Here is a 27830-nt window from a genome sequence, read left to right as displayed (position 1 = left end):
GAGCTGGCTAAGGCATTAGTAAAACATTCTTATGGGTGTATCTGGGTGGATCATGAAAGTGTGACTTTGGGGTCTACATCTAGTCCCTGACCTTTCCTCTGGTACTGCTCATCTGTTCTGTTTCTTGGTTGCCATGAATTAGGCAGCTTTGCTCTCCTCTCCCCTACAAGCTTTCACCCTATTTCTGCCTTGTAACAAGACAACCATGAACTGATACCTCTGAAACTGTGAGCCAAACATACCATTTTCAACTTTAAGTTGCAGGTATTAGGTACTTGATTTCCAAAGTGGGAAAGCCAATAAATGGGCACATCAAACCGTACCAGGAAAACCAGCCATCTGAGCTGATCATACATAAACGTATCCTTCTCACCTGAGACCCACAAAAGAGGAGTACTCAGACTGCACGTACGGTGGCAGTGTCGACCCATCACCTGGCCACTCACTGTGAGACCTTCCCAGCAAAACAGCCAGGCAGAGAAACTATTCTTGGGGCTCCAGCTCAGCACAGATTTTTTTGGTTCTGTTTGTGACATAGCTACCATCGACTTCAGGCCAACACTGAAATTGCCTGTTGATGGAACTCACATGCTTTGAATACCTGCAGTGACTTTTATATCTGCATTATCTGACTTTGCTTCCCTGCTGGTCCCCTTTAAACCTTGTGGGTGCTAATACCGACTCCATAATTCCTATGTTACTATGTGAAGTGTACTGTATGGCTTGAATATTATAGATTAGTGATTAAACTTGGAATCAAATAAAAGAACTTGTGACTGTTCTGCTTAGTTCTGCCAAGTAAAGTCAAGAGTGCTCAATGAGTTAAAGCTGAAGAAATTGTGCAGCTTGTGACCCTTTACAGAGATGACCACATGGCTCACTTTGCACGGTGACCTTGAGGAAGTTGCCTTTAGGAAACCTTGCACGCATTTATTGTGTGCCCATAGCTTACTCCAGAAACAGGCTAAGACCCCAGATAACACCAACTAGTGAAGCAGTTATTTTTGGGGACCAGCATACCCCTGTAAGTATGAGCATGAGGAAGTTCTTCCTGTCTTCCAGCGTTCCACCTGGCTGCTTTCCCTGTGATTCTGTTATTATAAATAAACCTTTGTTTCACACGTTTATTTCTGTCTTTCTCTTTCTCTACCAGACCTGATTTCCCTGTTTCTCTCCAGAAGCTTTCAGCCTGGAGTTAGCCCCTCTCTGCTTCATTTTTCCCTGATGATGGCAAAGAGCTGGATAAATGGAGGGTTTTTTTCACGGGAGGCCCCAGCCCCTCACACCCCATCTGAAACCTCATACCTATAAAGTTATTGTGAAAATTCAGCTATGATGTACATTTAGGATGTGGCACTGTATCTATTACATATTGTTATTTTGGAAAGCATTTAAACATTTTTTCCTCTTTTTAAAATATTCTGCCCCAGAGTCAGACTATTCTCCCCATAAATTCTAGGAGAAAGCTGGTATCACTGCCATGCCTTTCAGTTTGTTTTTTGAACACTTGTTTGTGTTGGGCAGCTCCAGGCTAGGGAGACACCATTTAGTCCCATGGTATCTACCCTCCTGCAGCTCACATCAGAGAGGATCCTGACCATAACTACCTGCCTGGTAGTGAGAAAGCAGGTGAAGAAAATGAAGTGTGAGTTTCCAGAGGGATGGTGGTAGAGGGCAGGACTGAAAAAGAAGACGACCTTTCTGACGAGGCCTCAAAGCTGTCTGCATGGAGAGACGAGGCCCACCGAAGGAGCAAGATTTAAATGCTGGGAGACACAGGTGGGTGGTGTAGCCTGGCTGAAAGGAGGGGTCACAACTTCCCCTCACCCCTGCTGGCCTTCCAGCTGTCTCATTCCATGAACAGAGCCTGGCCTATCGGAAGCTGACCTCAAGCCTCTTTTTTTCTCCAGCAAAGACGTCCTGGTTTAGGCCTCAATCAGTGGTGTAAACAGTGGCTCCTGGCTGAACAGGGTCAGGTTAGTTTTTCAGGGATACTGACATTTGCGGGTGCGGCTATGGCCTTTACCTGGGTGGAGTGGAGACATTTGTGGGTAGAGATGATTTTTTTTCTTTAACTCAGAATTGGTCTAATGGACAACTTTGTGTTCCATAGGACACATGATCTGTGATAATTAAAAATCTTAAATTATTGTATTTACGTATTTATCTTGGTCTTTTTTTTGAGACAGGGCCTCGCTATGCAGTTCAGGCTGGCCTTGAGCTCAGTTTGTAGCCCAGGCTGGTTTTGAACACTCAACAACCCTTCTGCCTCAGCCTCCTCCGTGCTGGGGTTTCAGGCACGTGCCACCATGCCCAGCTTTTATTTTATTTTATTTTTGAGGCCGAGTCTCACTAGGTAGTTCAGGCTGGCTATGAACTCACTATACAGCCCATACTGGCCTTGAACTCATGGCAATTCTTCTGCGCCCACCACCCAAGTGCTAGGATTACAGGCATGCGCCATGTTTGGTTTAAATTATTGTTTTTTCTATCTTAACTATTTTTAAATATACATATATATGTAAATACATATCTTTTTTCAGCTTCTCATGCTAGTATGACAGTGTGATGTTTACACGTGTGTCTTATTTCACTTACGAATATGGTCTCAAGTTGCATCCATTTACCTGTAACAGTCTCCAGTTTATCCTTCTTTTAAATTATTATTTTTGAAGCACAGGTTTAGAGGCTGTTTAAAATCCTTCCATCTCTCAAAAATGTCAGTGTTGAATTTAAGAGAGCAGCTTTGCTGGGTGTGTGAGCTCAGATCTTCAGTGTCTGCATGTCAGAACTTACCTGCCTCCCAAAACAGGAGCCTCTTACCTATAAGAAGAACCTTCTTCTTTTTGGCTTTTTGAGTCAGGGTCTCATTATATAGTTCAGGCTGGCCCTGATAGGAGGACCCAGTTTTTGGACAGCCTTCCTAACCCTAACTTGTGCTACCCTAAACTCTGGACATCTTGGTACTCCCTGTAGGGCACCTGGCCATCTGCATCCCTGCAGAACCTCCAGGTCACACTCAGGTCTGGGTGACTCCCTTGCTCGCAGCTGTAGTCAGTTTCCTTTTATTTCACATTCACAGGGCTTCTGTCTGCCAAACTCACAGTCTCTGAGTTGGAGCAAGGAGTCGAGCTCTGCATGAAGTGCGCATTTCTACCTCACTCGGCCCTGAATGAGGCTGGCGCCTCTCTGGCAGCTCACAGGAGGACACTGCAGAGCTGGTGCTTTAGCAGGACACTCATCTCAGTGAGCTCATCTGGACTCTGGTTTTGTCTTTAAAAAGGTTTTTGCTGGGGTGCTGGGAAGTGTGAGGCTAGGGCCTCCTGTACGCTGAGGCTTCCCTTTGTAGGTGTCATCCTCATGCCAAACAACGTGCTCTTTGTTCCTCATTCTTTGCTGTCCTATGGACCATGGTTCCCTTCCATCAGGCCTCAGGTCCAAGACTGCTCTGAAATCGTCTGTTTGTTTCTTTGTTGTTTTGGTGCTGGGGGTTGAATCCAGGCCTTGCGGATTCCAAGCATGCACTCTGCTACTGAGCTATGCCACTGCAGGGTCTCCTTAGTTTTATCAGATTATCCTGTTTCTTTTCACCATCTGTCCATTCTTAATTCCTTCCAAATTCGCTCACATTTGCATGTTAAGTGACTATAAACTACTTTGTCATGGCAGTGACAGACTCCAGATACCAGCATAGCCTCCTATCAGGTAATTGCTATTTTTGGCAGACAAATTGATGGAAAAGCATTTTCTTCTCTTTTCTCATACTTGTTTTTTCTTTCATGGTGCTGGTGATAGAATACAGGGCCTCAGTGATGCTAGCCAAGCGCTCACTGCTGAGCTACATCCCAGCTCCTGATGTATCTTTTTTTCTTTACTGTACCTCTTTGCTCTTATTTTTTTTTCTGAATACGTTGCAATATTTCTGTAAGTCATTTCTCCAGTGTCAAAATTCATTTCTAAATATTTAAGCATTAATAATTCTCTCACCTAAAATATCTCTCTGCCAGTATTTCCTAAAATTCTGTGTTTGCCTACAGCATTTTCAGGCGGAACTTTGTAACTGTATTTCACAGAAATTTATGAGATAAAAAATCTGCTTTACAGGAGGTGAAAGGATGTTTTTGAATTGTTTGATGCAATTCTTTCTTGCTGTTTAATTTCTCTCACACCCCACGTTCTTGTGTAGATTCTTTATAGAATAATGCTAGGAGCCCATTATTGTTTTGGGCCTTTTTGAATTTTAAAAAAAATTTGACTATTATTTGGTATGTTTACAACTTAGGTATAATAAAAACTAGATGTTTCCTCTGATTCTTCTTATCCATTTATTTTTTTCCTTTTTCCTCTTTTATCCACTTAGAGAATAATAAATGTTTCCATATATACTTTACAATCAATTAGTGTTTTATGATATTTTTCTTTTTTTGCATATTTCCCGCTATTTGTTAGAATATTAGAAGCATTTTACAAATGCTTATGGTGCAAAATTCAGGTGGTTCACATGGTATGTGCTCTCCTTCATAACCCTTTCTGATCAGTTTCTTTCCCCAAAGGCATTCTGTACAAGTTTCTTGGGGAAATCTCCAGGCAAGCAGTATGCTTTGTGCAAATATATTTGTTCATTTTTTTACAAGTACATGCTAGCATATTGTCCTATATCTTACTTTTATTACTCATATTTTGGAAATCTCTTCATATCGCTAGAGCTGCCATTTTCTTTTTAACCCCTGCATGGGTTCCTTTTTTGTAGATGTATTGTAATTTATGTACAGTTGTGCCCTGGTATCTTCAGGGCATTGATCCCAGGACCACAACCCCTCTCCTCAATACTAAAATCCGCAGATGCTCAGGTCCTTCATATAAATAATGTGATAATTTGCATATTATTTACTGACATCCCCCTGTATTCTTTAAATCATGCCTAGATTACTTATTATACCTAATTCATTATAAATAGTTATAGTGTATTATGAAGGGAATAACGACAAGAAAAATTCTGCACGTGTTCAATACAGATGCAATTTTTATAATTTTTGTTCTGCAGTTGTTTGAATCAGTAGATGTGGAACCTGAGGATATGGAGAGCTGACTATAATCAGCTCTATTTGGTAAACTTGTAACTATGAGCAGGGTGGGCATGATGGTGCATATTTGTAATCCCAACACATATGGGGCTGAGGCAGGAGGATCACCAAGAGTTCAAGGTGAGCCTGGGCTACATAGTGAGTTCAAAGCCAGCCTTGATTGCACACAAGACCCTGTCTCAAAAAACAAAACAAAAAATTCAAAACACAAAGCAATAACAAAGTCCCTCAAAAACAAAAAAACAAAATCAAACACCAAAATACCCAACAAAACAAAATACAACTATGAACAGTGTTGCAATGATTGTTTTTATATGCATGGATTTGCTCATAAGTAAATCTAGAGAAGTAAATCTAGAGAATATATTCTTAGAGGAATTGCTAGGTTAGCAGGAATGTTTTCAGGCTTTGGAGACATAGATGAGAGTCACATGTATTTCTCATGTCAATGTGCCATCTGTGATGGTACCTACAGTTTTTAAGCAGCTAGAGAAAAACTGTATAGGTCACCTTTGACTGGAATTTCATTTTTATATGTGTTAAAGTTTATATTTTTACAGTAAAAATGTTGTTGGCCTAAGAACTGTTCTCATTCCTGAATCTGTTTGTTTTTTCCCTCCCTTATTAAAGTGTCAGGTCATTGTTAAGATTCTCATAGAGAAGTTATTTTCAGTTTTGGGAGACACTGTCATATTCTCAAATGTCTACCGGGATTTGTTCAGTTCTCCTGGTTTGCTTCGTGATACTTGGTTTTCTTCCAAATTTTGTTTTCAGCATCACTGTCCCATCTTTATTTTTTGGCTATTTCCTGTGTCATGTTCCTAGGAGACCAATTTCTTAGGGGCTTGTTGTATTTAAAAAAAATGTAATATTTATGCTTTTTCTATTATTTAGAAGCCTAAATCTCTTTAGTTTTGCCATCTTTTCTTAGCAGGACTCATAAATGGGATCATTGAAAATTTTACTAAGGTTACATAGAATAGGGCATTACTCCAAGTAAAACTTCCATTTTCAGTGTTTTAACATAGTGAACATTTGAATTCTTAAAATTTTCCTTCAATTTCTGAAGGCTACTTTGAAACAGAGGTGTCAATTCCAAGGCCCAATTCTCCTGAAGGCTCTGTTCTGGGAAGGTGAGCAAGAAGTGACATGGTGGGAAGCAGCCTGGATGGGAGGCAGGAAGCACTGTGAGTGCAATGAATGTGGGAAAGTCTCCAATGTGAGTCCTGTCTTCCTGGTTTTTTGGGACAGGATCTTACTACACAGATCAAGTTGGCCTTGAACTCACTGTGTAGCTGAAGCTAGCCTCAAACTTAGTGATCTTCCTGCCTCAGTCTCCTGAGTGCTGGGGTTACCACCATGCCAGGCCCTCATTTCTTCTAAAGGATCATAAAATTCACATTAGCTAGCAGTCGTACAGTGATTGGGGTTTTCCTGGATATACTGAACATGGGAAATTCCTTAGAAGCACTCAACATTTATTAATCACTACAGGGTACATTTCAGGGTGAAGTCTCTCAAATGCAATGAAAAGCTTTCGCAAAGAACCCTATACTTTTCAGTCATGAGAGAATTCACACTGGCCAGAAGCCCTACAAATGTTGCACCTGTTCTAAAGTCTTTGCTCAGAGCATGGCCCTCACCCCCACGAAAGAATATATTCAAGAGTCGGGTCTGTGGGAAGGCTTTCAGGGACAACATGACTATGCTGGTGCACCAGGAAGGCCACAGGGGTGAAAACTGTATCAGTGCAATGAGTGTGGGAAAGCCTTTAGGAAGAGCTCGGCTCTCATCAGTCACCAAAAAGTGCACCCAGAAGAGAAGCCCATTACTGAACCAAGTGCAGAAATCTTGCCGGGGCAGCTCCTCATTGTTGGGCACTGTGGACAAGCCCTGTCAGTGCAGGGCTGGTGGGAAAGCTTTCATGGAGTTTAACTTGCACTGGACATCAGAGAACTCACACTGGAGAAAAATCCTGTCACTGCATGAGGCGTGGCACAGTGCCTGCTGAACACCAGTGGCTCCACGCTGGAGAACAGCTTCGTAAATGGAATGAATATGGAATGTTTTGCTCCAGAGTTCAGCCTGTACACAACGTAAGAAAACTGGGAACCAAGGAAGAGCCACTGGATGTAGTTACGCAGGTAAATCACGCAGAAGCACTTTATTTCCTCTAACCATCAAAGAGGAGACATTCAAAGAATTACAAGTTTAATAAGGATGTATACCTGTTGGAGTCAATTTCTTACTTGTGAGGATGTTCACTGTGTGGTTTGCATGAGTGAGGTATTTGAAGAATGTAAATTGGTGTGAGAATACTATCACTAGAGTTGTGTACCGATGCAAAACAATGAGGCAGAATTGTGAGTCAGCAGCAGCAACAGCCCTGTCACACCTCGGGTTAAACACAGCAGGGCTGTGTGGCTGGGTGGCGCTGAGCACTGAGGCAGGAAAATTTTAGGCCAGCACGTGAGAGGCTCCCCAGCACCTCAAAAACAATGAAAGCAAGTTTTGGAAAATCAGTATGTTGTGTAAAGATATGGACAGCTATTTCAAAGAGAACGAGAGACATTATGGTAGCCATTGTTGACTTCCCTATTGCCTGGTTTTGAAGACCTAAAATGCCTTCATCATCCTGTTCTGATTAGTTTAGTACTATATTGTTCAATATGTATTCACTGTGTGTGAAGATGTGGACAACTATTTGGAAGAAAACAAGAGACAATATGACAGACAGTGAAGATCTCCAGTGGTCTTGCTTTGAAATCTGTGTTTCTTAAAATTGTTTCCTTATGATCTGTTTTGTTGTTTCATTTTACCCTCTTTAAAATAAAAAAAAGAAAACCAGTATGTTATAGTCTTATTTATATTTTTAAAAAGCTATTCTTTCGTATTTATACATATGCATTGTATGCATTCAAAAAGACCTGATAAACAGAGGTAATACAGAAACTTTAACTGTAGTTCTATTTGAGGATGATATGGTATTGGTATGATAAGGCCAAATTTTACTTTGTGTTCTTTGAAATATTTAATCAAACATACATTAACATATCATCTGTAATTTAATATAGTTGTCTAATTTAGAAATTTAGAAGCCATAAAAATAAAATTAAAAAACACATTAAAACTAAAACATTTTATATGACCACAGACTCTGAGAAAATATTACCAGCATCATAGTTAACAAATACAGCGAGTGCTTAAAAATATGAGAAAAATAGCCGGGCGTGGTGGCTCACGCCTGTAATCCCAGCACTCGGGAGGCTGAGGCAGGAGGATCGTTGCGAGTTCGAGACCAGCCTAGGCTACAAAGTGAGCTCAAGGCCAGCCTGAACTGCACAGCAAGACCCTGTCTCAAAAAAAAAAAAAAATGAGAAAAATAAAAGTCCCAGTAGAAAATGGTCTTGGATGTGATTGTGCCATTGTTAGGAAAAGAAACCCAACTGGTCAAACTAAAAAGAGATAGTACCTACAGAGGAGAGTGAATTAGGGTACTCAGATTTCTGTGTGTTTGTAGGACAAAAATTAATAAACGACAATATTTTGTGCTTTTGAGAGTGTAACAATATAGGCACACTTGCATATGAAATTATGGTGCATATGAAATATATTTTATATACGAAATATAAATATATGAAATATTTGGTGCATATGAAATATATGCATATGAAAATATGGTGGTGAGAAACATAATTTGTACCAATGTACTTTCAACTGTACTTCAATCTACCAACTTTGACCCTGTAACTTCCCTGCCTATTAAGAGTTAATAAAAGCCAGGCATTCTGGCACATACCTGTAACCTCAGCACTTGGGAGCACAGAGGCAGGAGGGCTGTAAAGCCAGCCTGGCCTGTATAGCAAGACCCTGTCCTGAACTGAACTGAACCAAACCAGAAGTAGAGATGGTCTTTACAGGATTGTACTAAAGAAAAGCTGCAGTAATTGTAATGTCCGTAATACAGCGATAGTCAAATCAAGATATATGCTTCCTGGGCCAGGAGGTAGCTCGGTGGCACAGTGCCTGCCTGGTACAGGCAAACAAAAAAACCCTTTAAAAAGATGCACTTTGCCATTTAATAATTAAAAGGCAGTCCTTAAATCAATTACTATTTGATAAATTAGACTTGTGTGAACTGACAGAAAGATGTCTAAAACACTTACAAAAGCTGAAACATAATAGTATAATGTCCTCCCTTGGTAGTTTATAAAAGTATATCATGGATAGAGTTTAAAATACAAAAGCAAATTTATAGAATAAAGAGACACATTTATTCTAGCAGCCCTAGGAAATGGATGTACTTGGGTTACTCCTGAGGACCCTGCCCTTGTGTATTCCTCCCCAAGTGTATGTGACCCACATGATGGACGTCACTATGATTCAGCTACATGTGTCTGTGTTCTTAGTAGACTGTAAAGACAAACTGAATTTGTTTGACTTAGAAGCAAACTGTAATATGATGGCAGAAAACTTCCAGGCACCTAAGAAAAACTTTGGCCAAGGGGCTGGGGATTTAGCTCAGCGGCATAAGCGCCTGCCTTGTAGGCAGGCAGTTGTGAGTTTGATCCCTGGTACCGAAAAGATTTAAAAACAAACAAACAAACAAAAAAAAACCACTTTGGCCAAGAGCCAAGAAGAAATTTGGACCTTTAATTTTACAAGGAAAACGTATTCTGCCACTACCTGAGTGGGCTTAGGAGAGGACCTATCTTCTCCATCCAGAGTCCAGACAGAACATGGTGTGATTGACAAATTAGGAGTCAGTGTTCAGCAGGGCTGAAGTCACATGAAGCTGTCTTGCCTGGATGTCTGCAGCGGCTGAATTTTGCACAGCTTCGAGTTCATGCCAGCTCTTTTGGACTTGTGACTCTGAACTTGTGACTAGCATGCTTACATGCAACTTACAGGTTATAATGTTTTCAGGATAGTTGGGCTCTTTACATGGTGCCAGATTTTTCCTATAGCAAGAGTCCCAGGAAGGCAGGAAAGCTTTTCAGACCTTAGAAGTCATAGAGTATCACTTTTTTTTTTTATCGGTACCAGGGATCGAACTCACGACTGCCTGCTTGCAAGGCAGGCGCTTATGCCACTGAGCTAAATCCCCAGCCCTAGAGTACCACTTCTGTTGTTTCTATTGTTTGAAGCTTGTTCAGATCAAGGAGAGGTGACACTATCTTTCCATGGGTAAATTTGCTCTTATCCTTCTTAAAGTATACATTACATATAATAAACATACAGATCTTCAGTGCTGAATTCAATTGTACAGACAGATTCAATTGTACATGAGTCTATCACCTGAAATAAGATATACATTTTTAATACTATAAAAAGTTCTGTGTCTAAGTCAATAGTTATTCTGTGAAGTTGTAAGAATGAAATTATACATTTGTGTGCACATGTATGTTTGTGTGAATGTACTTAGGTTCTTCTATTCAAAATATGGCTCTGACACATACATACATTAACCCTATCAGCTGTTTACCGTTTTCCACTGTGGACTGAACTCAGTGCTGGACCACTGAGCTACATCCATCGCCAGCCCTTTTTATTTTTTGAGACAGTGTCTAAGTGCCCCAACTTGGTTTGCAACTTGGTCTCCTGCTCCAGCTTCCAGAGTAACTGGGATTATAGAAGAGTGTCACTGTGCCTGGGTACTTGTTCGCTTTTTATTGATGGCTTGAATTCACTGTATGCCTCTAGTTTATTCACCTCTCATCTCTTGTTGGGGCCTTATTTCCACTGTGGCTCTTATGAATGAGCATGTTAAGAACACTTTGTGTGCATCTTCTAATGTTACCAGAGTATCTGACAGTACTATTTTCTTACTAATCAAATCTATAGTGTTTCAATACCCAGACTTTCAATGCAAATTTCTTCTCCAGACGATAAAAGATCTGCGATCATGAGCTTTATTTTTATTTATTTTTAATGTGGTCCTGGGATTAATTCCAGGGCCTTTGCAGTGAACTACCTCCCCAGTCACTCTCTCCTGCCTTTTTTTTTTCTTTAGATTCTGGGAGCGTCTTGCTAAATTGGTAAGCTGCCCAGGCCAGGCTCAAATTTGTGATCGTCCTGTTTCACCCTTCCATGTCGTGAACTTAGTTTATGGATTTGCTAGGAACTGACACTCTACTCTTCATCATTCACCATTTTACTTAATATAAATGCTCAGCATGAAAAGTTATAGAGACGGAAAAAATGGAAAATCAACTTTTCTTCAAGTCTTATCCCCTACAGGTTAAAAAAGTTAATTTTATTCTGTGGAGGAAGACAGCACTGTTGTAGAACTTCAGGGATTTCAAACTTTTGTAGGCTTGGAAAGAAAACTTGTATAAGAAAAGGCTAGGGTGTTTACTATAAACAGGAGTGGTGTAGCACAAGGTACTGGGATAATAATTTTTTATTGAGATAATTAAAAGTTCAATAAAATAATAAAGCAATTAAATTTTCCCTCTGCATTCTGGCCACGGATTGTGAATGTAAAACAGGATTGATAATAAATATGTAGGAAGTAAAGGACACTGAGATTAACAAGAGGATGATTCTTTTTTGGCATCAACTATAAATTTAAAACCTGTATCTGCTATATTCAGTATAATCTCTAGGGTGGCACGAGATTAGTCAGGGTACCTTGAGAAATTCAGTCAAAATGAACTAACAGAAATTATGAAAAATACAGGGTAATGATAAACAAGACATTTATTTTTCATATTTATCTGGGGAAAAGGAAAAAAGTCAGTTTATCCTACCCAACACTGGTCTTCGTAGAAGATTCTCCATTCATTCCATGCCATTGGCTAGGCTATGTGATTGCAGAGGGTTTTGCACTCTTAATTCATAAAGCAAACTTCTTTTAATCCATACAGAGAACTTCCTGTGAAGAAAGTCAAAGGGTGAGCCTCTGTGAGCAGCTTCGCTGGTGCACGGCCAGACTCCCTCTCTGAGTGAAGCTTTTTCCACACTGGCCGCACAGGTAAGGTGCCTCTCCTGTGTGGACTTTGCCATGCAGAACACAATTCCCTCTGGTGTGGAAGCTCTTTCTACACTGGGCACAGGCGTAGGGCTTCAGGCCTGTGTGTACCCGGATGTGAACAATCAGGCTACCTTTCTGACTGAAGGCTTTCCCACACTGGTCACATCTGTAGGGCTTTTCACCACTGTGAACTCTTCGGTGAACAGCAAGGTTACTTTGATTCCTGAAGCTTCTCTGGCAAATGGCACACTCATAGGGTTTCTGTCCAGTGTGGAGTCTCTCATGGACGGCCAGACTGCCTCGCTGACTAAAGCTTTTCCCACACTCTTTGCACTGATAGGGCTTCTCTCCTGTGTGTACTCGCTGGTGGGTAACAAGATTGCCTTTGGCCCGGAAGCTTTTTCCGCAATGGGTACACTCAAAGGGCTTTTGACCAGTGTGGATTCTCTCGTGTAACGTCAGGCTACCTTTTTGCCGGAAGGTCTTGCCGCAGTCCTGGCATTCATAAACCTTCTGTCTCATTCCAGGGGAATCTTCCTGGAGTGTCTTAGAATCTGGGGACTTCTGTTCCAGCTTCTCTCTTCTGAAAGCATTCTGGAAATCCCAACTGGAGGATCCTGTGGCCTCAGAGTGATCATATTTGTGGTGGGCTTCTGTCATCACATCTGGTAAGATGAGAGGGAAGTCATGTGAGATGCACCCATATACTGAGTGAGAATAGGAAAAATCGTGATGCTCAATACTCACTGTGTGGTAGGCATTAAACTGTGAACTCTGCTAGATAATTTACTCCTGAAAGCAATGAGATTGCTACAGATAAGGGAATGAGAACATATGGGAGGTGCCAAAAGTCACAACCTTACAGAAATTAGGGTTGCAATTCAAACACTGGTGAGCTCCACAGCCATGTATTATCTCCAATTTAAATATAGCCATCTTTTGAGGTAGGCATGATTATCATTACAGGTAAGAGAAGAAGCTCAAAAAATTAAGGAAACTATACAGGTCTATGCCCAAGTTTTATCTGACTCCCAAACAGGTGTGGATCTAGGGTCTAAAGCTATAAAATTTCTAGTGGAACTCCTCAAAAAGTAAAAAGAGAAAAGTCCTCAAAGAGACCAAAGCCAATAAAGTGTTCAGAGGCTTGAGGTGCAATCAGCTTTCTGGGAAATCCATCCTATTCTATTGTTCTCTTGCCAGTGGAGTAAGTTTATAACCTCAGAAAATATGAAGCAGAATCCTGAGTATTTCTTTTATGTATCATCTCTTAACTCTGCAATCCTACCAGCTTATTGACCCATTGAAGAGCCTAGAGCTTAAGAAAGTTAAGTAACTTATCTGATATTGTAAACCTGCTCATGGCAATTACAGAATCTGATTGAAGGAAATTTTTCTTTTAAAATCCATGCTGTTTTCAATCTATTATGTTAGAATGGAACTGAAATTAACTTTGGTATCACAATTATTTCTTAACCACTTTCTTTGTATGCAGCCTTTTTTCCCCTTGTAGTACTAGGGATTAAACCTTTGCACTGTGCAACATCTGTAGCATTAAAAAGATTTTTTTTAATTTAAATTTTTAAATTTTAAAGATGGAGTCTGGCTAAATCACTAAGTTGTCTAGGCTGGGTCTGCACCTGAAATCTCCTGCCTTAGATTCCCAAAGTGCTGGGATTAACAGGCATGCAACACTGTATCAAGCTTCATCTGCACCTACTGGCAGTATTTTGCCCTGTATCTGAGACTCCGAGTGTGCTTTAAATATGAGTCTGTTTACCGATATACCAGTTTCCTTGGTGTCACCCTCGTCACCTACCTTATTCTTGTTCAGTGATGGGACCGAATTCCAGGTGCCCAGTCATTCTCATTCCACCTCAAGACTCCCCCTGCATCAGGACTGCGCCCTCCCTTGGTTTACTGTTACTTTAACTGTAGCTGGTTGGTTTTTCTTGAGACCCAGGGAACAGGGAGCACCCCCGTAGGAATGTTTCTTCTGCATCCTCAGACTATGGCCAGTGCTAAGGGCAGGGACCCTGAGTATTTGAGAGCTGAGGGAATCCCAGAACCAGCTGACTCACTGAAAAATGCTACATTCTGAGCATATCTCCCATGACAGTCCAGCAGGGTAGCTGTTGGAAATCCAAACATGTCCACTCCTTGTCTGAGACCTTAATCACCACTTCATCAGATGATTCTTCCATGGGCTATTCTTGAGCACCTAGGGGCAGGGGACAAACAAAATAACAAAAACATGAAAGGGCAGAATTGATAAGTGAGAAGGATGTATTTAACAGAGGCTCCAGTGTGGGGGTGTGAGTGGAAACAGGAAATCTGGATTGCTTGATCTAATGTCAGTCACCTAAAATGTCACTACAATAGAGTTCAAAGATAGGATAACACAAAAACAAATCCAGAAGGAAATATGAGGTGGAAAACCATGAACATATAAACATGCGTTTGCTCCTGCTGACCCATTAATGGTCACTTCTGTTTGTCTTTGCTCTTGGCATGAAACTTGGATCCTCTACTTCCTATTTAACTGTTTATTTTTTCCTCCAAGCCCCAGGGGGTTAATAATCTAAAAGCCAGCATTTCAACCTTCATGCTTGCTCCACGGTGGAGTAATTCCAGCTGTTTTCATTTCCCTAGGGTTATGAGACCCATGCAACGGCCTTTTAACCCTCGTTAGGAAGTTCTAAACCCAGACCCATCCCTCTCCTCTCCGTTTTCTCCCTTTAGAAGATTTCTTACTTGGAACCCTTGTACTGAATTGTTGCACTTTAAAATGGTTCAATGTGTGACCTTTGTTTCCCCTAATGTTCCCATCAAATGCTGGACTCCGGTTGAAAGAATTAGCAATATGGCTGTACCATTCTTTGTCAACCGAGTACCTGGTGCTTTTTGACAACTGCAGGTTCAGATGTACGTTGTGGTGATCAAGAGCTCTTTTTGGAGATTTCGTTTCCAACGTAAAACACAAGCTACTAAGGAGGCCCCTGTTAAAAGTGCCGGCACGCTCGCCTGGAAGTTCACGGTATACCGATCAACACCTGCACATCCAGACAGTGGAAATGTCCAGTAGATGGTACCTGCTGCTTGGTGCCTGACTCTTGTCACTAGAGATTCCAGAAAATAGGATTTAGTCTCAACAAGTGGGTGGTACTGACAGTTCTACCTCTCCGCCTGCTGTGAGATCTCCAACAGAAACACCTGGCATCCTCTGGAGCCTCTCTGATTAAAAGAACTTGTCAAAGGGTTCTCCGTTGATCACAGGTATAAGTAATCAAATTCTCGAAGATCTTGGAAACTGTGGTTTTGTAATAGAAATATTTCTTTCCCTACTAGAAATGCTATTTTATCCTCTGGAGAACGCTCAGAATGAGAACCTGGATACCCGCCTGGCTCCCCAGTGTGTGACAAGGGATCACACCCTCCTGCCTCTGCCTCCTCCTCATTACTTAAAAGGTTGACAGCACTCACTGTCTTACCAGGTAGCTCCCGGGACAGTAAAGACTCAAACGGATTTCCGACACGGCCTGCAGGTTTTAGGCCTAACGTCTTGAGTTCTCAGAACAGCTGGGCCAGAGCAGGTCACACTTCGCGCGTGGAGAAACTTGGGGATGGCTCCAAGGACCAGCAGCTTCCGGGTGGGCTGATTCTCCCCACCTCCGGCTCCCGCACTCCAAGTCCCCCAGGGGCTTCCCTGTCTGTCCCCGTGCCGCCTCTGCTCATCCCGCCCCGCTACGCTCGGCCCCCGCTGATCTCTCCTTCCGCGGAACCCAGCGCGTTCCGCATCCGGAACTCGGGCCCCGATCTCCGGCCCCGAGGCCCTCGTCGGCGGGCGGGCCTCTGCCCCCTGGCCCGGGCAGGCCTGGTTCGCTCGAGCCCGCGCCCCGGGCCCGGGGCAGCGGCGGCCCCGCCTCGTCAGGCGCGCTGACCGGCTACGGCCTCACTCACCGCAGCGGCGCGCACTCGCAGGCAGACAAAGCCGGCGCGGATCCCAAGGCATAGGGGCGCGCTGTCGACCACAGTTCCCAGGAGCCCCTGCGCGGCGGACCACGGCTCCCAGGAGCCTCTGCGCAGTGTGCTGCTGCCCTCAAGAGCTTGCGCGCAACCGACCACAATTCCCAGGAGCCCCCGCGTGGCCCGGGGCACTGTGGGAGATGTGGTCTGGTGCGCGGTGAGTGCCTTCTGGGTTGAGAGTGCTGATTTGGAAACTGACAGTAAAAGTTGCTGACCGCGTGTCCTGGGTTCAGGGTTTTGGGAAACGCGGCCGGTAGGGCCTCAGCTTCTTAGATATCATGCGTTGAGCCGCTGCTTGGGTGTTTTGTGACTAGGGCTCAGAGCTGGGAGCGGACGTTTCAGACGATGGATTTGGGATCCCCATGTGGCTTTTTAACGACAATCCTCGCAGGTGAGAGAGGTCGTCCAGCGACGGAAAGGAATGGCCTGGGTTTGTGTGGAGTTTCGCTGATGAGTTGCAGGCCGTGGGTATCTCACTAGGAGGTGAAAAGTTACAAGGATTGCAAAAGGAGACTGCCTCAGCCTCCCTCGAATGCATTTCTATAGGACACCAGACTCATCCTACAGCCCTTTTGCCTGGCGGACATCGCCAGAAATCCCTCCTCCTACCAGTGGATTTGTCACCCTACTGGAACTTTAAAGAGACTGTTTCCTCTTGATGTGTCCTTGTCTACCCTAAAGCTACACATCTGTTAGATAAAACAGTTCAATTTTACAGAATATATTTTTGGGCCGTGTAAATTGTGGTGATTCATAAATGTTAATTATTACTATTAATAACATCAGTACTGAAATTTCTTGAACATATATTTGTCGAGCCCCTTTGAAGTATCAGGGCTGTGCTGAGTGTTGGCCACTCAAATGATGTCCTCTGCTCCTTGGGACATCATTGACAATCTGGTTGGGAAAAGAAGAATACCTTTCTGACACCTGGACCGGAAGGCTAGTCCTGGGGTGTGTAGTGCAAACTGCTTGGAAACTCACGACTCCTAGATGGTGCCTTAGCACCATGGCCAAGCTCCCTGGGGTCCCACCTCCCAGTCACCTCTCTGTCCCTCCTTTAGAGAGCCACAGGCACTTCTTCTATTCTTCAGACTAAAAAGCACACAGCAACACCAGTGTGGTTTTCTGAAGAGGGTAGTGCTGTGTGACCTCCTCCCTCCTCCACAAGGCTCTGCATGGGTAAGGGACTGTATTCTCTGACTTGTCAGATGGTGTGACAAGCAGCACGATGTGCCTTGAAACCAGTGTAGGGGTATGTGGATCCTGTGAGTTCAAGGCCAGCTGTGGGCCAGGGATAAACTTCAGACCCTGCCATCGGAGTGGTTGATAAAGCTTTGGTGGGGAAAAAAGTGGCTGTGGAAGGCAACTGTAGTCATATTTCTCTCATAAATCTGTAAAAATTCTCTTAAGGGATCTTGGGAAAGTGTACACATTGAATGGAAAGTGAGGGAGAGAGTGGTGAGGACTGAGGTTGATGAGAACTAATTCTCCCTGGACACTTACGGTCTTTCCAGACCCTAAATGAGCACGGTCTTTGGCCACTGCCTGCATCTTAAGGCAGTTACCTCACAGGAATGTGGAGCTAAAAGCCTGTCAAATGGCTATCCTCCCACCTCGTAGACATTTCAAAATATTTAGGGAAGGAAAGATAATTCAATAAATGGTGTCATGACAAAAGACTAGAGATGGGGGCAGGTGAAGTTAAATGTTTACCTAACTTCCATGCCAATGTAGCTTGCAGAAAGATTAAATATAGAATGTGAAACACAGACCCATAAGGGGCCAGAAGAACATATGGATTAATATTTTTGCAATCTTGGCATCAGAAAGGCTTTCCTAACCTTAGCAACAAAGGTAGAAACAACAAAGAAGAAAAATTAAAATCCAGCACTTCTGTGTGGCCCAAACACTGGTAAGTGAAATTAACACATGACAGGCTGGGAAAATATTTGCAACTGTCACATTTAGAGACACCATACAAATCAATAAGAAAAAAGCTCTCCAACGTTTCAGTGGAAATGTGGCCAAGGACAGCAACGTTATGAGGAAAAATACTCTGATTTACTGTTCAGTTTTAAGTGCCAATTGAAACAACGAAAAATTTTCCTCTAACTACCGAATGGCAGCCTGCGGAGGAAAAGGGGAGTAGGAAAATGGACATTTTTATCTATGTGTAAATTGAGGCCATCATTCTGATTAGACATTTGGCACTATGTATCAGAAATCTTAAAATGTCTACACTATCATTTCTAGAATTATTTTCCTCAGGAGAATGAAGTCAAATAATTATAGCCTAAGTGAGGAATGAGGGCTGTGGGGTCCAGCTCTCTGAGGTGAGTTATTGGCTTGGAAAGGACTCTTGGACTGTGTGTTCCAGAAAGTCCCATGAAAACTCCAAGCTCACGGGAAACTGACGCCCTCACTTGCTGCTGTACCTCTGTACACTTAGGTCTGGAGCGGTGCTGTGCATATCCACCCTTCTGGGAAGGTCCATCAGGACAGTTTCCTTTGTGCCTCACATATGTGTCTATTTCAGTCCCATTCTGAAAGATACGCTGCCTCTAGAAACTGTGTGTAGCCCCTGCCCACAACCACTGTACCTTCACAGAACCAAGCAGCCTTCCATGTCTCCCGAGCACCCATTCTTTAGTGCTGGGGAGGAACGGGTTCCCTCTCAAACTCCTCCCTGCTCAGCAACCAGGTTCCGATCCCTAGGATAAGGGGATCTATGCTTTGGTGTAGGTCTGTGGAAACTCTAGTGGGCCAGAGCTGCCAAGTGTCTTATTTGCAAGGCTGGAAGGCATGCTGGCTTCTGCTTGGACAAGTGGTCCCACTCGCTGAAGCTGCCGCTGTCCCTTTGGGTAAATGTGTCTTGTGCTTGACCCCACAATCGCCTGATTTGTAAATTCCGGATCCTGAGAACATGGACTTCTACATCCTAGAGTGTGCCCTGAATCTGTCTCCTTAGAACTATGACAGTTATTCAAACTAAAATCATTCATTTTATAAAAACTATTTGTATCGGCTTTGGGCATTTTATTCGTGTTATTATTTCTACTTTTTAGCTAGCTGTGCCCTTCTTTAGCGTCTTGATGGGGTTGTTTATAGCCGAGAAGCTGGAGTCAGAGGAGGGATGGTTACAGACAGCACACTAGCACACATCTGTGTCCCTGGCCAGGGCAGCAGGCTGGTCACCTCTTCTGCTGAGGCCTAGTGCTTGATGGTGATGAGGTGCTGCTGAGTGGACCTCAGGGAAGACCCCTCGCAAATGTGGAACTCTCGGCTCCCAAACAGGAGATGCTCTGTGCCGAGGGTCTCACTGTGTAACGCAGGTTGGACTTAAAAACAATTAGAATATACCCGTGCACAGGTGGGAGTGGTGCCCCAGGCCCTACATGTCTGTCTTCTGTCTTGTAGAAAGGCCTCTGACAGGCGGCCAATGGTGAGGACAGGATGTGATAGGAGCCAGAAGCCCCTCTCCCTGGACCCTCTGCTGGTGTCCAGGACCCAGATCTCACCGTGGCCCTTGGAACTGGCCTCTTCATGGGACTCCTGGTGGGCTCCATGTGGGTCTCTGGACTCACGAAATGGCAACAATGGACTTGGGAATCTTAAGGGCGGGCAGTGCATGCTTTTCATTAAGGAGCTGATTGATCTTCAAAGAGCTTAGTGTAGTTGCTTGGGGCTGACAGTGTCCCCACAAAGTTCATGCATCAGAAACTTAGTCCCCAAATTCATATGTTAATGGTATTTGGAAATGAGGCCTTTGGGAGGTCAGATGGTAGGAGGTCACGGGGTGGGGGCCTCTTTGATGGGGACACGGGAGCTTTATAAGAGAACGAGAAACCACATTGGCTCACTCCCTTTGTTACCGTGTGGTGCCCCACTGTGTCATGATACAGCATGTGGCCCCAGCAGAGGCTGACAGGCAATGGTGCCAGGCCCTGGGATTTCTGAGCCTCCAGTATTGTGATCCTGGTGAACTTCTGTTCTCTTATAAATTACTTGGTCTCAGATATTTCGTTACAGCAACCGAAAACAGGCTAAGACAAACAGTTATCTTAGAGAACCCTTGAATGAACAAAGATAGATCATTTCAAGCCTCTAAATTAAATTATTTAAGTTATTTTTGAAACAGGGGCTCACTGTGTAGTTCAACTCAGGTTGGCCTTGAACAGGTCCATCTGTCTCAACCACTGCAACTTTATTTTGAAATGATTTCAGACTTACAGAAAAGGTGCAAACACATACAGGAAGTTTGCATATATCTTTTACTCGACTTTGCTTAACATGATCAACTCACAGAATTATAGCATTATAATAAATGAGAACGTTAATATTGTACAATATACAATTGTATACAACTGCCGACTTCGTTTGAATTTCACCACTTTCCTCTCTTCCTTCATTTTCTGTTCTAGGACCCCATCCAGGCTCTGCCATTTCAGACAATTGTGGTCACCTCTCCTTAATTTCTTCCAATCACAGCATTTCTGTTGTGAAGAAAATAAAGAGGAAGAAAAATAAAATCTTTTGGTGGTGATGATAAAGTGCAAGCTAACTATAAGGACGTGAAATGATCTGTCTCCCTTTCTTCCCTCTACTTTTCTGACTCATTTTCTTTCCCAAGCAAAATTTAAATTAGCTTCATTTCCATTTGCTGTCACTGATGTAAGACCTAAGTCCTGATTTTGTTTTAAAATAGGCAAATATGGTTATTTGTTTCAAAGGCTTTAAAAGCTTCAACCATATTTCAGAATAGTCAAACACGTTTCTTGACATATGAAACGTACAATTGTGATAATCACACAGCTAATTTTCTTCCTGTGTGGTGAAGAATTTAGCTTGGCCCAGAAAGAGGTGAGACTTTTGCTTTTATCTGCTGAGAGGTGATGTCTTAGCCCTTGGAATGTCAGGCCTGGACAGGACAGTGCTCATTCCCTGGGGATCTTGGGCCACCCTGGATAATATAAAAATGTGATTTGAGCTGGGTGCCTTCACGCTGGAGCCTGGACGCCCCAGGGAGTGACAGCAGGACACGGGGTGGGGGCTTTCAGTTATGTGACCAGTTGTCTTCCACAGGGTCTGAGCCCAGACAGCAAGGGTATCCCGCAGACGGTCACATCCACCTACGGAAACCGTATTCCACACACACTGCCGCACAGCTGTGCTGGGAAAGCCACGCTCTCCTGGCTCCCTGGAGCTTACAGAAGATGCCGCAGCTGGTGTTTTCCTATGAGCTTCCTCCCAGGCTGATCGTCCTCTAACTTTTCACTGCAGTAAACTGTAGCCACGAGTATAATGGCTTCCAGGGAGATCTGTGAGTCTTTCTGGTCAATCATCAAACCCTACATTCTCAGGTGGCCCAGAAGTGAGGGCAGGGTTGCAGACTATCCTCTTGATTTTGTGGTTGATCTTTTACAGTGACTTTTGTTGCTGGGTACCGGCAATCAAACTCAGGACTTTGTACTCGACAGGCAGGCATGGTGCCACTGAGCTAAATCCCCAGCCCTACACTGACTTTAAAACTTGAACCTGAAGTTGAGGTTAGAGGAGTCTTTGCACTTGAAGATAAAAACCTTTCCTTTCCCAAGACAAATAGAGATTGTTGCCAGTGAAGTGTCATTTTCTATTTTGCAAATGCATTTCAAATTTATTTCAGTATGTTCCATTTATAGGAAAACAGAATGGTTAGAAGTTACCACACATGCACTGAGCATTGGTAGTGAGCACTGGATTTCCTTTGCACTAGTGGAGATCAACGTGTGGTAGGACCCCTGCCTTGGAGACCCTGGTGGTGACCCCTGTTGGTTTCTGTTTGCAGAAGCCATAGGGCAGGTGACTGTCACCCCACCCCAGGCCTAATGGCAAAAGGTGTGGTTCTGTAAGGAGCAGTTCTGACAGGTTCTGTGGGCAAGACCTTAGGTCATTAGGGTGCTACCCTTGGAGGGGACAATGAGACATGGTCCTCAGTCTTGCTGTTTCCTGTCTCCAGATGTGAGTGACCTCTTCCTTGCATGCACCATGGCTGCTATCTGCTGTCCTCACTGGAGGCTGGCATGGGCCACTTGGTCTTGGACTTGAGGCTCAGAGCTGTGGGCCTGATAGCTGTCTTTTCCCTTGTGAGCAACCCCTGGGGACCATGTGGCTACAGTGGCAGATCCCACAACTGAAAAGTGTATGCAGCTCATACGCTCATTGGTCTAGGCATGGAGCTTTAAAAATGGTCACATATTTTGCCAAGCTCTGAGTTCTTCAGGATCAAAAAACAGCTTTATTAGCTTTTTTTTTTCTTCAGAGAATTTCTCTTAGTGTGAACGTCTCTATATAATTCCAGTGGAGGTGGATGGGGCATGATGTTAGGCAGTGGACGTGTCTTTTCATAGGCCTAGTTCCATGGGTCTGCTGGACCTGCGTGCACGGCACAGGGAATAAACAGTGTCATCTGGGCACTTGACCTGGCCCTGATTGTTGCCGAGTTTCTGGAAAAAGAAGTTCTCATGTTTACTTGAAGAGAGAAAAGGTCTCTAGGAACAATGAAGGTTAAAAAAAAAAGAAAAAAAAAAAAAAGAAAAGATAAATTGAAGGTATCTGCAGCTTGTATGATACTTTCTGATATCAAACACTGCAGAAATAGGCTTTTGCTATGAGCACAATTTGTTCTCTGGATTTTTGAAACATGTTTATGACAAATGTCATAAAAAATTTATGACAGAAATGTCACTGTGCATATGGGCATGTGTCACTTTGTATGTGTTTGTCCTTGGTATTTTTAAAATCCCTCTGACCATTTAAAAGCATAGCTGCCTTTTAGTATTTCAGGTGTTGGTAATGTTTAGCTAAGATTTTTCCAGCATTTGATTTTGGTCTAGTCAATTTATCTGCTGAGATGCTTTAAAAATACAATTTATTGGGTTGAGAATTGAAGTGAATTGTTTTTAACGCATAACATGAACTGTCAGAAAGTATTTTCTTAAATTTTTCTGAATAACATTTTCAGAAATGTTTACAGTGATAAAAACTGAAAATATTTAATTGGAAGATTGTGTTAGTTTTCTATTGCTCTAGCAGAATATCAGAGATACATAGCTTATTTTAGCTCACAGTGTCAGAGGCCTCAGTCCATGGTCCTGGCCCATGGCTCTCAGACCTGTGGCTATACAGGACATCACAGCATGAAAAAAACACGATGAAAAGGAGCTGGAGTCAGGGCCATTCATGGGCTATGGGGGGAGCGAACCAGGCCTCAACAGGAGGGGATGCTCCCTGGAAACCATATCATTTTCATTGCTTTGCTGGGTTGGGTTTATTCTCTTTTGTTTTGTTTGATTATGTTAAATCTGATAGCAGGGCAGCTATTGAAAAGATAGCAAGACATATTTATGGTAGTCATTTTGGATTTACTATTGGCTTGTTTTGAAGTCCTTTATTGCATTTATTGTTTTGTTTTTATTGTTTCTATTTTACTCTGTTCTGTTCAATTTTTACTATGTCCGAAGGTATCTGCAGCTATTTGGAAGACAACAAAAAGCATTATGGTAACTATTGTTGATTTTGTAAGGTTTTGAAGCCCTGTATCACTTATACTGGTTTATTTTGATTGGTTTTATTCTGTTTTATTTTCCTTGGTTTTATCCTGAAGAAAATAAAAAGGAGTTGGAGTCCCTGTAGCCTCGTCAGGATATGCCTGCTAAGACCTAACTTCTCTTCATCAGCTCGCACTTTCTGCAGGTCCCACCACATCCTACTAAGCACACAGGCCGTTGGGGTCAAGGTCCAAACCATAACAAAACTTCTCCACGTTTAAAAATGCTTACAATAAAATCAGAGGCACAATATTTCTCTAATCTTTCTACAAATAAAGGAAAAGTTGCTCAGTGTAAGGCCCTTGTTCCTGTTCACATGGCTGGAGATCTCAGGCAGGCACTGTCAGAGCACAGGCCCCGGAAACCTTGGTAAAGAGGCACTGTCACCTGTCCACTCCCAAATACAGGGACTTGCAGAGCCCTTAGTGCTCCTGCGGGATGTGATGGTGTCTCCGAAGGAGGTGCTGTTGATGCCCTCTTGTGTCACCTGAGCTGGCCTCCAGCATTGCTGGACAATTCCCTCTATGTGGGAGGGTTCTGACCTCCATGAATTTTCCTGACTCTGAGTGTCCGATCCCAGGGACGGGTAGAATGCATCCATGAATCTACCTTCAGCCAAGACGAGCAGGGCCCGGAGTATGATTCCCATGAGCCACCCTTCCCAGAGGCTTTTCACCTGTGCCCTGCATCTCCTCAGGATCCCAGAGGGATGGCACCTAGACTGCTGTCCAGAATTGCACACACTGCAGGCTGGGACCCTCCTTTCCTTGACTGAGCATCTCCAGGACTCATCTTGGAGTCCACAGAAGCTGCCAGGAACCAGGAAACACCATGGCCTGTCGCTGGGATTGCAGAGTTGGTGAGTTCCCAACTATGCAAGGGATGGAGCATTAAAGGAAGTGTCTGAGCCCTTACAGGAAGGGATTTCTAAATCTCATAGACCAAGGATACACATGAAGCATGCGTGCGTGCACATGCACACACATGAGTGACAGAAGATAGTGTCACAGACAAGAGAGTGTTTCAGATTACAGACTAAATTCTACAGACTAGGAAGGGCTGGGAAAGTGGACCTCAGGGAAGACAAAATCCTCAAAGCTTTACATTTCCACAAGGGCAGATAAAGCTTTGTGTGTTTATTGCCATTTTCAGATATATTCTCAGTGCTGATACTGTTTCAGGACAACTGTGGCCCATTTGCTGCTCAGCCCTGGTAAAGACAGAAGCACACAGGAGCAGAAGGAGGGGGCAGACGGCCTCGCAGAGAGCACATTCCAGGCCTCTGGCTTACCAGGTGCTCCCAAAAGTTATTGGAAGCTAAGCGTTTATTGACGCGAGAATAGATCTGTAAAGCTGAATCTAGACTGAATCGAGACCCACTGTGAACTGTGGGTTGGTTTTCACCAGTTTCCGAGCCCCTCCGCTGGGACTCAGGACGCTGGCAGGCGCCCCGCAAGGGTGGCGATGTGGGAAGTTGGGGAGAGGAGGGAAGCCTGCCCAAGGCAGAGTCAGAAAGGACTGCAGAGGTCTTGGATTTGCTTCCGGGCTCATTCTGAGTGCAGGCTGCAGTGGGGTGCAGACAGCACTGTCTCCCTTGGCAGTGACAAGTGTCCCTGGGGTCGGGACTTGCGCGGTGCGTGGCAGAGCTGGCCACTCCGTCCACAGGGCAGGGGTGGAAGGTGGCGACCTGCTCTCACCCGGATCAATCCTGCTGCACATTCTGGGAAGGGATCACAGCTAGGGTAAGCCAGGTCCTAAAGACGTCGTTGCAGCGATGCCCCAGCAGGTGGCACCCGTGCGCCGCGAGTGGTGCTGTCCTCCGTGTGGTCCGCCTTGGAGCCCCACGGAGCAGGTCCCCTCCACCCAGAGGCAATGTGGGGAGGTATCACCTACCACCCAGTGCCGCCTTCGCACCCTGCTCAACAGAGGTCCGTATCCCTGGGCCCATGAGAAGATTTGAGCGTCCACTGACACTGGACTGTGTCTAAAGCCCCTTACACCCCACGAGGCGCACTGGTGCGCAGCAACCCACAGGTGTGCAGTTTCTATCTGTTCATTACACAGACGCAGCCAGCTCTGCACAGTGCTCACCAGCCTCCTGCTGGGACACACCTAGCCGAGTGCTCCCTGAGCTGGGAGAGCCTAGCTTGCAGCCCCTGGTCCCTGAGAAGCCTCCGGAGCAGATCAGGCAGAGGAAGTCATCTCCACAGCTAGGCCCCCGGTGTCCCGGGCCGTGCTCTGCCGAGAAGGATGCTTGGATTCTGGTGCGCATCTGCCCGCCACAGGTCCTGTAAGGGAGCTGTCACAGTAGTGGGCCCACGAACTCCGCTGCAGAATCTTCCAGTGCCTCAGCTTGCAGAGAGCAGAGGCCGAGTCCTCCCTGTGGTCTGCAGTCCCCGATTTCTCTGACCTCACTGGCCTGTGTGGCTGCCCATTGCAGTCTGTCCTCTAGTGCCTCCCTGCAGGTTCCTGCAGGACCCCAACACCGTGGAGACCCAGGAGCCGGTGCCTCTGCCGCATCCTCCTTCCCCTCTCATCCCCTCTGGCACAGTGGTTGTTGGCTCATTCATCACCTACTGCTCTTTAAAAAAAAAACAAAAACAAAAACAAAAACAAAAACAACAAAAAAGTATTTATTAGTGCATGTTTGCAACGCATAATGACTATTTTCATTGCAGGTATTTGATGCATGTACACGACACATCTCAGCTCTTTTTAATTCCCTTTCCCCCACTCTTTGCTCTTCCCTCTGTTTCATGGTCTTCTTCCCATGTGCCTCCCTATTTTCTTTTATCTAAGCTTTATTTTATTTTATTTGGTTTTTGCTTGGATTTCTCATATGAAAGAAACCATACAGTTTTTAATCTTATTTCACTTAACATTGTTTTCCAAGTACACCCATTTTCCCCTACAAATGACTCCACTCTACCTTTCTTTTTTTTTTTTTTTTTTGGTTGGGCAGGTTTTTTTTTTTATTGGCAGTTTTTCAGAAAACTTTTAAAAATGAAATTAAAACACCTGAATCTGTCATTGTGACCCTATAAAGTCTAATCGAGGTATCTTGATTATATGTGGTATTGTTTACACAGTTAATAGTCACATGTGAAGCTATTGCACAAATAAATAATCAGTGTTAAAATTTATCTGGCTTGTCTTGTTTTGCCGTAAGAATCAGCTTAGAAAGTGTGTGGTCTGCACCTAAACCCACATTAGTTATATTTTAATAATATGCAACATTTCACATAGGAGAATGGTTTATTATAAAAGATTACACATAAAAATTAGACAATAGGTTATATACAAATTGAGGGAACATTCAACTTGAAAAAGGGAAGTAGAATCACTAATGATACTTTTGTTTAAAATTAAAGGCAAAATGCATATGAAGCAGTCACATTGATTTGGCAGCAATAATGGTCTTTAATTTTCAGAAATAAGTGTTTGTACTAGTCTCACTACTTACTATACTGCTTTAAGTCTGTAACGCCCCCAGTATATAACTGAAATTTGAAATACAAATAAATCCTTAGTACACAGAAACCCACAATGGAGTGCTCTACTTTAAATTCCTAAGCAATAAAGAATTATACATAAGATAAAAAGAGAAAAAAATCCATCTCACTTCCCTTGAGTTAAAACAAAACACACAAAGTGCATGTGTTCCATTTCAATTTTGTCAAAAGACACTACAGATCTGTTGGTTATATAAGTGTATCGCTTCACTAACACGTGATTCACCCTTCCCAATTCTTTTAAAACCTTGTGTTGCTAGTGCCAGGCAATGGATTAATTAAATAATAATGACTATTCACAAATAAACTGCATCCACTTTTACAATATGTAAAAAATGCTTATGCGTTCCTTTTATTGAACCAGTGTACAACAGTCCACTGTGAAACAGAAGGACTACCATGGCATTCCTTAAGAATTTTACCTACAGAACGATGTGTGTACACTTTGAAACATTTCCTTTGCTTTAAAAGTTACTTTAAAAAAGGAATTCAGTAGATTGACTTGTAAATAATCATCTAAGATTTTAAATCTGCAAAACTCCATCACTGTGCTTTGGGACACATTGAGATAAGGCTAATTTTTTTTCCAAGTTAATATATTGTGAAAATAGAACCATAATTCAACAATAGGTCAGTTTTTGTATTT

The 27830-nt window shown here is 43.4% G+C and overlaps 1 protein-coding gene and 1 long non-coding RNA gene across 4 annotated transcripts; one reads left to right on the top strand and one right to left on the bottom strand.

Moving 5' to 3' along the window:
* Positions 1-11768: 11768 nt before the first annotated feature.
* Positions 11769-16152, bottom strand: Znf32 (zinc finger protein 32). 3 transcript variants are annotated; one of them, XM_003466107.5, is made up of 3 exons: positions 16018-16152; positions 14139-14278; positions 11769-12725 (listed from the first exon to the last, which is right to left on the bottom strand). In XM_003466107.5, the coding sequence occupies exons 2-3, from the start codon at positions 14206-14208 to the stop codon at positions 11974-11976; spliced, it is 822 nt and encodes a 273-aa protein (XP_003466155.2). In that variant the 5' UTR covers positions 14209-14278; positions 16018-16152; the 3' UTR covers positions 11769-11973. The 3 variants fall into 3 exon arrangements, with proteins under 3 accessions (XP_003466155.2, XP_005002093.1, XP_063089861.1); XM_005002036.4 differs by lacking the exon at positions 16018-16152 and adding an exon at positions 15549-15920; XM_063233791.1 differs by lacking the exon at positions 16018-16152 and adding an exon at positions 14952-15139.
* Positions 16153-16180: 28 nt separating this feature from the next.
* On the top strand, positions 16181-26815 carry LOC134472431 (uncharacterized). The gene is made up of 3 exons (XR_010042243.1): positions 16181-16474; positions 24370-24531; positions 24854-26815. It is a non-coding gene; the product is annotated as an uncharacterized LOC134472431 (long non-coding RNA).
* Positions 26816-27830: the final 1015 nt, after the last annotated feature.

This window comes from Cavia porcellus, unplaced genomic scaffold (genome assembly GCF_034190915.1).
Source record: "Cavia porcellus strain 051 isolate PalLab524CR breed Dunkin Hartley unplaced genomic scaffold, mCavPor4.1 scaffold_23, whole genome shotgun sequence".
NCBI lineage: Eukaryota > Metazoa > Chordata > Mammalia > Rodentia > Caviidae > Cavia > Cavia porcellus.
This window is presented reverse-complemented; position numbering and strand designations above follow the sequence as displayed.